Source organism: Anolis sagrei, chromosome 1, assembly GCF_037176765.1.
Source record: "Anolis sagrei isolate rAnoSag1 chromosome 1, rAnoSag1.mat, whole genome shotgun sequence".
NCBI lineage: Eukaryota > Metazoa > Chordata > Lepidosauria > Squamata > Dactyloidae > Anolis > Anolis sagrei.
Window position 1 is genome coordinate 218,492,707 of NC_090021.1, and position 13,229 is coordinate 218,505,935.

The following is a 13,229-nucleotide window of genomic DNA, read 5'->3' on the forward strand; positions in this document are numbered from 1 at the left end:
CAAGGCAGTGAGTGAGAGTGATGTCAAAGGGCATTATTATTATTATTATTATTATTATTATTGATGTTGCAATCCCAGGTGACAGCAGGATTGCAGAGAAGCAACTGGAAAAGCTGACATGATATGAGGATTTAAAGATCGAACTGCAAAGACTCTGGCACAAGCCAGTAAAGGTGGTCCCAGTGTTGATCGGCACACTGGGTGCAGTGCCTAAAGACCTTGGCATGCACTTAAACACAATCAGTGCTGACAAAAATGCCGTCTGCCAACTGCAGAAGTCCACCTTACTGGGAACTGCATGCATCATTCGCAGATACATCACACAGTCCTAGACACTTGGGAAGTGTCTGACATGTGATCCAATTCAACAGCCAGCAGAGTGTCTGCTGTGAACTCATCTTGTTGTGTTTCAAATAATAATAATAATAATAACAATAATAATAATAATAATAATAACAACAAAGACTGTGGCGCAAGCCAGTCAAGGTAGTCCCAGTGGTGATTGGCACCCTGGGTGCTCTGCCTAAAGACCTTGGCCTGCACATAAACACAATGGGCGCTGACAAAATTACCATCTGCCAGCTGCAGAAGGCCACCTTACAGGGATCTGCACGCATTATTTGCTGATACATCACACAGGCCTAGACATTTGGGAAGTGTCCGGCGTGTGATCCAATGCAACAACCAGCTGAGTTCAAGGGGTTCTGGGTTTGTGCAAATTCCTAGAGAGAGCAAAGGGAAAGTGCAAAATTCAGGAAGGCAGGGCTGGGAGGTTCACTGGTTCTCCAAAGCAGAAGCACCCTCAACTCCGTGCTTATGTTCACTGAGACAGAACTCCCGCGGATGGCGGAGCAGCCCAGGCGCACAAAGGCGCACTTTTCCCTCCTCCAGGCACTTTCCTCCCCCGCCTTGAAAGCCCATCGCCGGCTCCAACCGCTTTTGCCTGCCTCTCTCTCAATCCCTCCTCCTCCTCCTGCTCCTCCTGCTGACTCAGTCCAAGGGACAAACTCAAAGGGCAACCCATTGGCTCGGCAGGCGCAGCTTCCCCGGCTCTCGGAGGATGTGGACCCGAAGGGAGGCTTCTTCTGCCGCCCCGGAGAGCCCTCCTTGAGCCCCAAAGGAAGGGAAGGGAAGGGAAAGGAAGGGGCCAGGCCACCCCAGCAGGCTCGCCTTTCCGTCCCAGAAAGAAAGAAAGCCGCCCGAAGAAGTTGCCCCTCTGCTTTCCCTGCCAGGAGCAGAAGTCACCATGACAGCCATCGCCGTGCAGGTAACCCGGGGGCAAGGCAAGAGCGACGCGGAGCCCTAGGGAAAGGAGGCTGGGGTTGGAAGGAGGAAGCCCTGGCTTTGCTCTCCTCCAGCCCAACTCGCAGCCCTGCTCCTTTGTTCTCGCCTCTCCTGTTTCCCAGGCAGGCGCCCTCCTTCCTGGCAGAGGCGCTCCTCGCAGCCGCTTTCTCCGCCTTGCCTCTTGCCCACCTGTTGCTCTTTCTCTTTGGGGCTTCACACGGGGGCTGGGGAGAAAGGGAGAGCAGGCCACCCCCCGGGGAAACGAGAGGGCCCCTCTCTTCCTTTGGGCACAGAGGACACTCTCTTGGGTTGTTGTTGTTTACAGCCTTCAAGCCACTCCTTGAACCAGAGACCTCCAAGAGGACACAGGAGAATGGATGCAGCTTGACACCACTTCCACTGCCAGGGATTTCAGGCTATGGCATCCCCGGGATTGTGCTTTTCAACCTTCTCTGCTTTCTCTGGCACCTTAGGGAAGGAGAAATATCAGGGTCCCATTGCAGTGAGCCCTGGTGTCCAACTGCATTAGTTCTACTGTGTAGAGCAGTAGTTCTCAGCCTTCCTAAGACAGTTCCTCATGTTGTGCTGACCCCCGACCATACAATTATTTTCATTGCTGTAATTATTTTCATAACTGTAATTTTGCTACTGTTATGAATCATAACGTAAACATCTGTTATGCAGGATGTCTTTTCGTTCACTGGACCAAATTTGGTACAAATACCAGATACACCTAAATTTGAACACTGGTGGGGTTGGATGGGGGATTGATTTTGTCATTTGGGAGTTGTAGTTGCTACAAATACAATCAAAGAGCATTCCAAACTCCATTGATAGAATGGAACCAAACTTGGCACACAGAACTCCCATGACCAACAGAAAATACTGGAAGGGTTTGATGGGCATTGGCCTTGAATTTTGGAGTTCCAGTTCACCTACATCCAGAGAGCACAGTGGACTCATACAATGATGGATCTGGACCAAACTTGGCACGGATACTCAATATTCTCAAATGTGAACACTGGTGGAGTTTGGGGGAAAATACACCTTGACATTTAGGAGTTGTAGTTGCAGGGATTTATAGTTCACCTACAATCAAAGAGCACTCTGAACTCCACCAATGATGGAATGGAACCAAACTTGGCACACTGAACTCTCATGACCAGCACAAAATACTGGAAAGGTTTGGTGGGCATTGACCTTGAGTTTTGGAGTTGTAATTTACCTGCATCCAGAGAGCACAGTGGACTCAAACAATGATGGATCTGGATCAAACTTGGCACAAATACTCAATATGCTCAAATGTGAACACTGGTGGAGTTTGGGGGAAATAGACCTTGACATTTGGGAGTTGTAGTTGCTGGGATTTATAGTTCACCTACAATTAGAGAGCATTCTGAAGCCACCACTGATAGAATTGGGCCAAACTTCCCACACATAACCCCCATGACCAACAGACCTCTCTGACAGCCCATCATGACCTCTGGGTTGAGAAACACTGGTGTAGAGGCAACCTAAGTAATCGAGCTTTTAATATCAGTGTTTCTTGCAGTGGTTCCCAACCTTTGGGTATCCAGGTGTTTTGGACTTCAGCTCCATGAAATCCCAACCAAATCCCAACCAATCCCCTTACCAATTGTTAGAACCTGTGGGAGCTGAAGTCCAAAACACCTGGACACCTAATAATAATAATAATAATAATAATAATTGGAAAAGCTTACACGATATGAGGATTTAAAGCTAGAACTGCAAAGACTCTGGCACTAACCAGTAAAGGTGGTCCCAGTGGTGATCTGCACACTGGATGCAATTCCTAAAGACCTTAGCCAGCACTTAAAAACAAAATTACCATCTGTCAGCTGCAAAAGGCCACCCTACTGGGATCTGCACACATTATTCGCTGATACATCACACAGTCCTAGATACTTGGGAAGTGTCCGATGTGTGATCAAATACAAAAGCCAGCATAGTGATTTTGTTTGTTGTGTACTAATCTAGTTGTGTATCTAATAATCATCATCATCATCTTTATGTATACCCTGCCCGCTCTCCCCATAGGAACTCAGGGTGGCTTACAACAATCAACAGACACAGAAAATAATATAGGCAATAGACAAAAGATCACAATAACCAATTATCACAACATAAAATTAAAATAATATACTAATAAAAACATTAATAAGTAACAGTTTAAAGCTATTTGCCCTCTAAAAACAATATAAATATAGACACCGTTTAACCAGACCTCAGTGATAAGCAATGCAAAACTAGTTTTTCCCTCTTTGATCTGAAACACTGAATGCTATGTTACCCTCGTGTGAACAGCCCTGCTCAAGTTTTGCAGCCTTAGGGTCATGACTTTCTTTGTTGAATCTATCCATTTATAATAGGGGTTTCCTCTTTTTCTAATTTCTTCCATCTTGTCAAGCATTATCATCTTTTCTAGGGAGTCATGTTCTGATGTGGCCAAAGTGTGACAGTCTCAGTTGAGTCTTCTTGGCTTCTAGGAAGAGTTCCAGCTTGATTTGCTCTAGGACCCATTTATACTCAGCCCTATACATTTGCTGGGATTGGGGACACAGGTCTCCCATGATGATGAATAAGTGTAAATAAAGAAATTGCTATTGCTTTTTTTTTTTACCTGAGAGAACACCTCTAGGAATTTTTAGGTCTTCCAGCATAACTCTATAGTTGACGTCGGCTGAAAGCTGACTATAGAATCACACTGGAGGGCCGAGAGATTCCTAGAGAGAATATTTTAAATCAAAACTGTGAACAATTAAAAGACAAAAACACAAATGTGGAGGGACAATTCTGTATCCACAGAAATCTTCTGCAGCACCACACTTCATATGGGCTCATTCTATCCCTATCAGCTTTCTTCCTTGTCCAGGTTTCACAACCATGCATAGAAATTGGGATTGGGATGACAGTGGCCAACCTAAATGTAGTTTTCAGTGATATATTCAGTATCTTGTCTAGTTTGTTTGTTTATTTATTTATGACATTTATATGCCACCCTTCTCACCCCAAAGAGGACTCAGACCGGCTTACAAGATATATACACATACAATATATTATATTATTAACATAGTACAATATCAGTATTATATATTACTATATAATTATAATATTATATTATTAGTAGTATTATGTTGTATTACATTATATTATAAATATTATATGTATATACAATATATTACATTACATTACATTATTAGCATAGTTCCTTTATAGCATGTGAATATTGTACATATGTTTGCACAATATTATTGTAGTAACTCAAATGATAATAATGTCCATATGTCATGTAAATATATATCCTTTTCCCCTTCCTTCCCTCTTGAAAAATCTATGTTTGAATGTTGGATTAGCTTGCCTTTCTACTTTTGCATCTACAATAATCTAGCTATTATTGATAAAATGAGATATGGTTTGGGCAAGTTGCTTCAGGGTCAGAATAATAGAATTGAACTCATGATGTGTCTAAAACTATTCTGCTCCTGATATTGATTGACTGACAGATTGGATCTGCTTCCAGCTCCCAAGTGGGACTCAAAGCAGTTTATAGTATAAGTGAAACAGTATGCTAAAACAGTATGGAGCAAGGTACTGGGTAGATGTTGACACACATGTGTGTTTTTTCTCAAATTGTTCCATTTCCTTTCCTCCCTCTTGGAGTGCAAAGGCTTGTTTACAAAGATCAGCAACTCTATCCCTTCACTGGTATGTTATTGCTGATGTTTCAGCAAAAACTGGTTCCCGCTTGGCAGTTCCTGTGAGGCTTTGTACAAGGGCTATTTGAAAATAAGACACCCTGCAGGGGTTGCAATTAAGAAAAGCAGAAACATGGGGCCAAACAAGGACAACATGCTTATTGTGCATGCCCTTAGGTTGTAAATAAGCTCCCAAAGAATGGGAGAAGCTTCCCATAGTTTGAGGCACTTGCAATAAAAGTATATACCTATCTATAGATGTAGCTATAGCTATACACATAGAGACACACAAAAAACTACACACACACACCAGAAATAATAATTTTCAATTATAAAGCACTTTAGGGTCTCCAAAGTACTTCACATATCCTTTAAATGGGGCTGGAGCTGCAGGGGATAATGCACATCTGGATTTGTTAGCTACTTTAAGTAGTTCACAATAGGTCACCGAGGACTTCTGCCTCCAAGTAGCTGAATGGTACAGTTTTTTCAAATCACTTCTGTAGCTGAGTTCATACTTCTGTTTTCTTTTGACACATTTGGTGTTGTGCACAAGTCCATTAGGAACGGGAATGCAGTAGATAATTGGCTCTACCCCACTATTTTGCACTTGTCTCAGATTTATCTGAATAATTGAGCTCTAACTCACAATTTTGCTCTTGTCATAGATTTGCACTAACCTCTGACATCTAGCAAAAAAGAGTAAGAAATCCTACAAGGTGGAAATTTGCTCTCTCCTGTTTTAAACAAGCCCTCTGAAGTGTCCCAATATTTGTTATACCTACAGAGAATTCTCTATCACTTTTGAGGTTCAGTGTGTTTGACAATATTGCCTTTTATGACACTGTAAAAACATCAGTCTCTCTGATCTTCCTGTAATCCTTTCCAGGGATTCAGGTTAAGGCTAAACCAGGCATGGGCAAACTTCAGCCCTCCAGGTGTTTTGGACTTCAAAACACTGTTAGGAATTGTGAGAATTGAAGTCCAAAACACCTGGAGGGCCGAAGTTTGCCCATGCCTGAGCTAAACTGAATGGATGAGGAAAGGAAATTGCTAACCAGCCCCTCTTTCACTATCACTTTCCATGTGAGGACAGTGAGAGTCAGCTCTTCAGTGACAGTCAACATATCACCCTTCTCATATGTTCAGTTTAACCCTGCTATGAACATCTGAGTAAGACTAATGTATCAGTTTCACATCTCCATCTCTGTCCACTAGTCTGCAGTCAACACTCTAAATGTGATGGCACTCATCATCATCATCATCATCATCATCATCATCTACTATTATATTACAGAGAGGAAAAGAAATTGCAGTGATGGGGTAAAGGTTGAAAAATAATAAATGAATGCTAGTTTATACATTTTAGGCATAACTATCTCTGACTATTAACAACCCTATAAGCTATCCACTAGCTTGCTATGATTTTTTAAAATACTTGTTGCTTTGAAATACAAAAGCTGAGATATAACCTTTTCTCTTTTCTTTTTTTGGGAATTTCTCTTTAAGGCCCAGTGGCTGCGTGCTCATGGAAGGCCTAAGAAGTTGTTTTTTGAGACTTTTATCCGGAGCCTCATTATCCTCTGCGTTGCAATATCCGTTGTCCTGTCTTCCATCGCAGTGTGTGATGGCCACTGGCTGTTTGCCAAAGGAAAGCTCTTTGGATTGTGGCACTTCTGTACCATCAGCAACAACAGTGCCCTCAAATGTGACACCAACCTGACTTTGGCCAACGTCAGAGGGTTGAACATAGGAATGACTCTTGCAAGAAGTATGGTGTCTTTTGCTGTCGTGGTGGCCATCTTTGGCTTGGAACTTCTCATGGTCTCACAAGTGTGTGAAGACATCAACTCAAGAAGAAAATGGTCAATGGGATCGGTCCTCATTCTTGCCTCTTTTCTGCTCTCATCAGCTGGGGTGCTGAGCTTCTTAATCCTTCTGAGGGACTACATCTCCTTCACAGGCTTTACACTGACCTTCTGGTGTGAGTTTATTGCTGCCTTCCTTTTCTTCCTTAATGGAATCAGCGGACTTCATCTTAATCACCTAACCTTTCCATGGAGCAGATTGAGAAAAATTAACAATGATGACCAACAGTTCTGCTAAATAAACTGGGAGCATATTGTAGTCTATCAGCATTTGAGAAAAGCACACACCATGTTTTCTGAATATATAATAAGAGGAAAATGATTTGCAAAAGCTACGTTCAGAGGATATCCTTAGGACTAGTCAATGCCCATAGGACCAGTAGAGGACAACCATTGAAAGTTGGATGTTACAGCCTCCTATAATTTTTTTAAAAAAATAATTCTTTGATGTGAATGGTTCATATGTTTTTAGAGACCCCAATGCAGCCAAGTCTCATGGAAATCAAGGGATCCAGTTAACACATTTAAGAAATTTAACAAATTCCAGTACTTTCCAGTGGGTTTAGTCATAACTAGTTTTGCCTGAACTACTGAGCTGGCCAAATTCAGTATTCAAGTGGGATAGGAGACACACATTGTAAATTTGCTTCTCTCTCTCTCTCTTAAATCTCTACAACCTAAATTTTGATCTATCAAGTTAACATTGATTCAGTGAATCTATTCTAATAGGGCCTAGAAATTGAGTTTAGATCCATTACTTTATTTTTGTACTGCAACAGTAAAAACAAACATTTACACTCCACAGAATGTTGGACAATGCCAATTCGAGCTTACATTCCAAAATAAATAATTTCAGTTTAATTTAAGGATCACATTCCAAATAAATAATTTCAGGTTATGGATCAAAGCCCATGGTAGGACTTTGATCCTTATTCTTTCTTCATAAAAATCTATGTGATATGTATATAAAATGCAAGCATTTTTATCAGACTGTGTGCTATGGAGAATATTTCTTTTGAACTGTGCCTATAAATCTATTTTCTATCGAGGTGGAAATCATCTCTCCCTCCATTAGTTGTGATGGCTAGGACTGTTCAGAATTGCCATTCAACAACATCTGAAAGGCTACATATGGTAATTTTCACATTTTATATGGTGACTTTAGTTCCATGTAACAAGGAAGTCATACATATCTCTTCCTGAACCCCTCGTCATCATCTACTACTTTTAACAATTTTAACACAAACCTTTGGCCCTCTATATCCCATAGAATTTAATTAGTGTAGCCAATGATAAAAGATGTTGGGGGTTGTCCATGAAAATATTTGGAGGGCCAAGGTTTTCTATCCCAACTTAGATCTTTTTTCCCTTGATATTTATTTCTAGCTCTTTCCAATCTCTGCCCAGATCTTTCTTCCACTTGAAAGCTTTTCTGTTTTTCTAGTAAAAGTACACTGTGATAGTGGTGGTGAGTGAAGCAAAAAGCATGACTTCCATTGAAAATGCACATGGATTGAGCTGGCTTGGACCATGATAAAGCCACTTGATTTTTAACTGCAGCGAAAACATATTGGGACAGTGGCTTTACTCTTAACAAGAAACTGAGTGTTTGCATTCTGAAATAATACCAACACTACTTACCTATGTAATCACTATCTGATTCTGTATATGAAATGTGAAAGGGAACGTCTTTGTACTTCCACCTTTGTTTTCATGACATTCAAACCTCCTTGGTTTTGGGAAGCAGCTCTTAAAATCAAAATGCTCCATGCAGAAATCCTGATTTCATTAATCTCCTACACCAGTGGTTCTCAACCTGTGGGTCCCCAGATGTTTTGGCCTTCAACTCCCAGAAATTCTAACAGTTGGTAAACTGCCTGGGATTTCTGGGAGTTGTGTGCCAAAGCACCTGGGGATCCACAGGTTGATAACCACTGCCCTCCATATTTTCACCTCTCTGCTATGTGGCTTCGTATTGTGTCAGATTAACAAAACATAAATAATAAACCAACCAGTTCTGTTATAAGCAAACATTTACCAGGAAGAGATTATGGTGATGACAATGATGGTTTCAAAAAATTGATTCTTGATCATCTGATTCTGTGACAAGATGGTATGTCCAAACAACTGAAATGAGGACCAAGAAAGCAACAAAAGGTGTGTTTGCATTGTAGAATTAATGCAGTTCGACACCCACTTTAACTGCCATTACTCTATAGGAGCTGAAGTTTGATAAGGCACCAACAGTCTTTGGCAGAGAAGCTAAAGACCCTGTCAAACTGCAACTCCCTGATTCCTTTGCATTGAGCCAAGGCAGTGAAATCTGTGCCAAGCTGCGTTAATTCATCATTGTGGGTGCACCCTAAATCCCTTAACAGCTGAGATGCAAACTATCTACACAGACTGAATTTTTCAAAAGGGAGCTTCCCTTTTGGATAATAATGGTGGTGGAAGGAACTTGAGACTTCAAAGTGGCATTGCTTTGTTTGTGCAGTCCTGAGAGGACAGGATGTAGATTGTAGATTAATGTGCTAAAATATATATTTCTGTCTTATCAAAAACACAGGAAGTTAATTCCCTGTTTTCTGTCTCAGAAGGCATTCCTTAAAGCTAGAAATATTCATTGTTGTTGCTGCTTTTTAAAAAAGAAATTAACACTAGAACTAGAGTACTGTTGGACAGTTATGAATGTGTAACCTGCTTGTTACTGTTTTCTGTCCACAATCCCTGAATAGTAGCCTCTAGTTTAGGGTATATATAGGGGCTGTAAAAGTCCACCAATCCTCATTTACTGGGCAGCAGCTGCCGCAATCAACAAGTGCCTGTTCTCATGTCAACTGAGAAACAATTGCCTGATGACCCACATCCCAACAGAAGTGAAGTCAGGGGTATGGAGGAACTGCAAGTGGCATCCCACTTCTGCCTGCCCCAAAAGAGCTCGCTCACTGGAAGGGATGTGGCTGCCAATAAATCTGTGTCCCAATTGACCTCTGCTACTGAGTGATAGTCACTGTGTAGCAGCATAACTACTGTACTTAGTGCATTTGTAACTCCTCAATAGGATTCTGGTCAGGACTGAGCTAGTTTATGCATTTCCTGCAGGATTTGTTTTAATTCATTCAGAGGCACATGTAGGAAATACTGGGTGAGCTTCTCAGATCCAGAATTCCTAATTCATCCAAAATTGTCTACAAGGGTGGCTGAGATAGTGACACCTTTGCTTTCTGATGATTCAATATACAAAAATTTTTGTTTCGTGCCCAAAATTGTTTAAAATGTTGTACAAAATTGCCTTCAGGCTATGTGCATAAGGTGTATACAAAATATCAGTGATTTTGTGTTTTAGATTTGAGTCTCATCTCCAAGATGTTTATGTACATAGATGCAAATACAAGCATTCCAAAATCCAAAAAAACTCCCGAAATCCAAAACACTTCTGGTCCACAGCATTTTAAATAAGGGATATTCAACTTGTACTGTATATTCTGTATCAAATATAATCAATTTCTTGGTAAAGCAACAATCTTTGCAAGATGAAAGAGAGGCAGCATTGGCTGTTTTGGACTCATTTAAGGGTTCACTCAAAGAAATCAGTTCATTAGATGAAGGGCAGAACCTAGATGTAACTTATGAATGAATACTAACAACACTCTAAAGCAGTAATTCGCAGACTTTGATCCCCAAGTGTTTTAGATTTCAGCCCCCAGAACTGATGACTGACTTGGCCTTCTAAGAGCTGAAGCCCAAAATACCCAGACCAAAGTTGAGAACCAGTGCCCTAAATTACCACGATTTCCCACACAGAGCCACTTGTGGATATTCTAGAATAGGGATGGGCAAAATATAACCCAAGGATTGCCTATGGCACACCCCAGTCTGTAATATATCATCTGGATCCCCTCAACCCAAACACAAACAAAACAATTCTAAGCAAAAATGGTTTATCATGCTAGCCTCTAGCACAGTGATTCTCAACCTGGGGTCCCCAGTTTTTTTGGTCTTCAACTCCCAGAAACCCTAACAGCTGGTAAACTGGCTGGGATTTCTGGGAGTTGTAGGCCAAAAACATCTGGGGACCCCAGGTTGAGAACCACTGCAGCATTTGGTCATTTAAAGGCCTTTTTGCCCCCGCATACTTGTTTTAATTTATGAATAGCTTTTATTAAATCAGAAGTGACTGGAAGAGGTCTCTAGTAGTGATTAAGTCCCATCACCCCCAGTTCTTAAGTGACTTACAGTATGCATAAGTGTGTGTTTACTTATATTCATACATATACATACCTACATACACAGATACAACTCTTTCTCGTTAGTTTCATGAGATCCTGATGACTTCCTTCAAACATATGTAAGGTTTCTCCCCATTTTCCTAGCATGAACTAATCTTGGTTTGGCTAGAGTTTTAGCATCAGTTCAAAAGGCTGAACACCCCTCTCCCATGAGCTAAATGAATACTTGTCATTCAGGCACGTCCAAAAGGAGGACACTGTGGTAAAAATTCCCATATGCATACATTAGATGTGGGCTAGCTATCACTCTATTTCCGTTGAACAGAGGGGTTTCAAATTTATCCCACAGAGGTTCAAATGCATTAGAGATGCATTTTGAGCTGTCAAGTTGAAACAGCCCTAAATGGCATTCTGTAGCAGACTCCTTTGTGAGTGTATGATTCAGTTTCCATTAAAAGCCATTTTGTCAAAAAATTCTTGACAGATGAGAGCACAGGCCCAGAACTGCATATGGCCTTTGCCTCCAATAAATGTTGTTTTTATTATGTGAGTTTTATTATGTAGCGTTTTCTAAACTGTAACTATTTTCTACAAAAGTAAATGAAAGTGAGATAAAATTGAAGACTTGAATGTCAAATGTTCAATAAACTACTTTTTGAATTGATCAACCCAGTCATCAGGAACCTTTTTGTTTAAACATAAGGAGAGACACTTAGTAATTAAATAGGAACATGGAAGTACCACATTTGTTTTGGTCCAAATTGAAACAAAAAAAAAAAAGAGCTGGGGAATGGATTTTAGCAAAACCAGATGACTCTACTACAAAATAATTGGTGCAAAGCTGAAAATGCCTGATTGAGTTTCCTATTGTATGTCAGTACTGAGTTTCCTACTGTATGCCAAATGTGAGTAAGTAACACACTTTGAATATTTGGAGCAGGGATTTGTTAGAACACATTTGGTGAAGCAAAAGAACAAAATATGTCCATGAAAAGACAGAATAACTAGAAGTTGTCTGCAGAGCTCAGATACTTCTGCATGATGACTGAATGCTTCATACAAAGTTTCTCTTTCAATTACTGAGCATTTAACAAATGTTACTAAGGTTTTTCTCATCATGCCTCCAAAACTAAGATGACCAGGTAATTGAGTATTTAAATACATTGTTGTGGAGATCCTACCATATTCTATGACATCCAATACATGACACAACTGGAGCCTTGCATATTCCAAGAGCAGTGTGAGCCTCCAGTGTACATAGTGCCGAGCAAAGCAAACCCTGTTTTAATGGAAAGACTGGCATTGATCCAGAAATACGCATGCCAATTAGCTATATGCCAAGAATATGGTGGGGATGAATGTCCCCATCCCATGCCAGGAATGAATAGCCACAGGGAGTTCCCAGGAGTATTTGGTCAGCTACTGATGGAGACAAGACAGTCTGCAACTACACAGACAACTCTCGTATTCTTAACACACATCCAAACTAATTTAAAAATCAGAAAGGTCCCAATTTTGGTCCTGTCCTTCCAGATTTTATTCTGGAGACTTGCATATATTTTCTTTCAGCTGCCAATACGATCAGATATTCCTTTTATACCCGTTTCACAGATTGGTTTATTTTAGCCCATTATAACATGCGATACAGCTTTTGAACCGTGGTGTTAAAGGAAAATTCTAAGTGCCTTGGACCACAAGAACATCCAACCAGTCCATACTCCAGGAAATAATACCCAACTGCTCACTGGAGGGAAGAATATCAGAGGCAAAGATGAAGTGCTTTGGCCACATAATGAGAAAACAGGAAAGCTTGGAGAAGACAGTGGTGCTGGGGAAAATGGAAAGGAAAAGGAAGAAGGGCCGACCAAGGGCAAGATGAATGGATGGTATCCTTGAAGTGACTGGCTTGACTTTGAAGGAGATGGGGGTGGCGACGCCCAATAAGGAGCTCTGGCGTGGACTAGTTCATGAGGACACAAAGAGTTGGAAGCAACTGAACAAATAAACAACAATAAACATAAAAAAGAATAGGAACAAAATTTGAAACTTTTCAATCTGTCTGGAAGCACCCATATTCAGTCCGCTTAGCTCAAGGTAGCAGTATTCTGTATCAGTTTAGGTTGGACTGAAAT

The 13,229-nt window shown here is 40.9% G+C and overlaps 1 protein-coding gene across 1 annotated transcript; it reads left to right on the forward strand.

Moving 5' to 3' along the window:
- The first annotated feature begins 822 nt into the window (after positions 1-822).
- On the forward strand, positions 823-11,765 carry TMEM37 (transmembrane protein 37). Its single transcript, XM_067473187.1, has 2 exons — positions 823-1,267; positions 6,510-11,765. The coding sequence occupies exons 1-2, from the start codon at positions 1,247-1,249 to the stop codon at positions 7,104-7,106; spliced, it is 618 nt and encodes a 205-aa protein (XP_067329288.1). The 5' UTR covers positions 823-1,246; the 3' UTR covers positions 7,107-11,765.
- The last annotated feature ends 1,464 nt before the right edge of the window (positions 11,766-13,229 follow it).

What these genes read in the sequence shown, in the direction of transcription:
- TMEM37 (XM_067473187.1), top strand. Translation starts at nt 1,247, where the DNA reads ATGACAGCCATCGCCGTGCAG. An exon ending in TGACAGCCATCGCCGTGCAG is followed by an intron (nt 1,268 to 6,509) that starts GTAACCCGGGGG and finishes TTTCTCTTTAAG; the next exon opens with GCCCAGTGGCTGCGTGCTCA.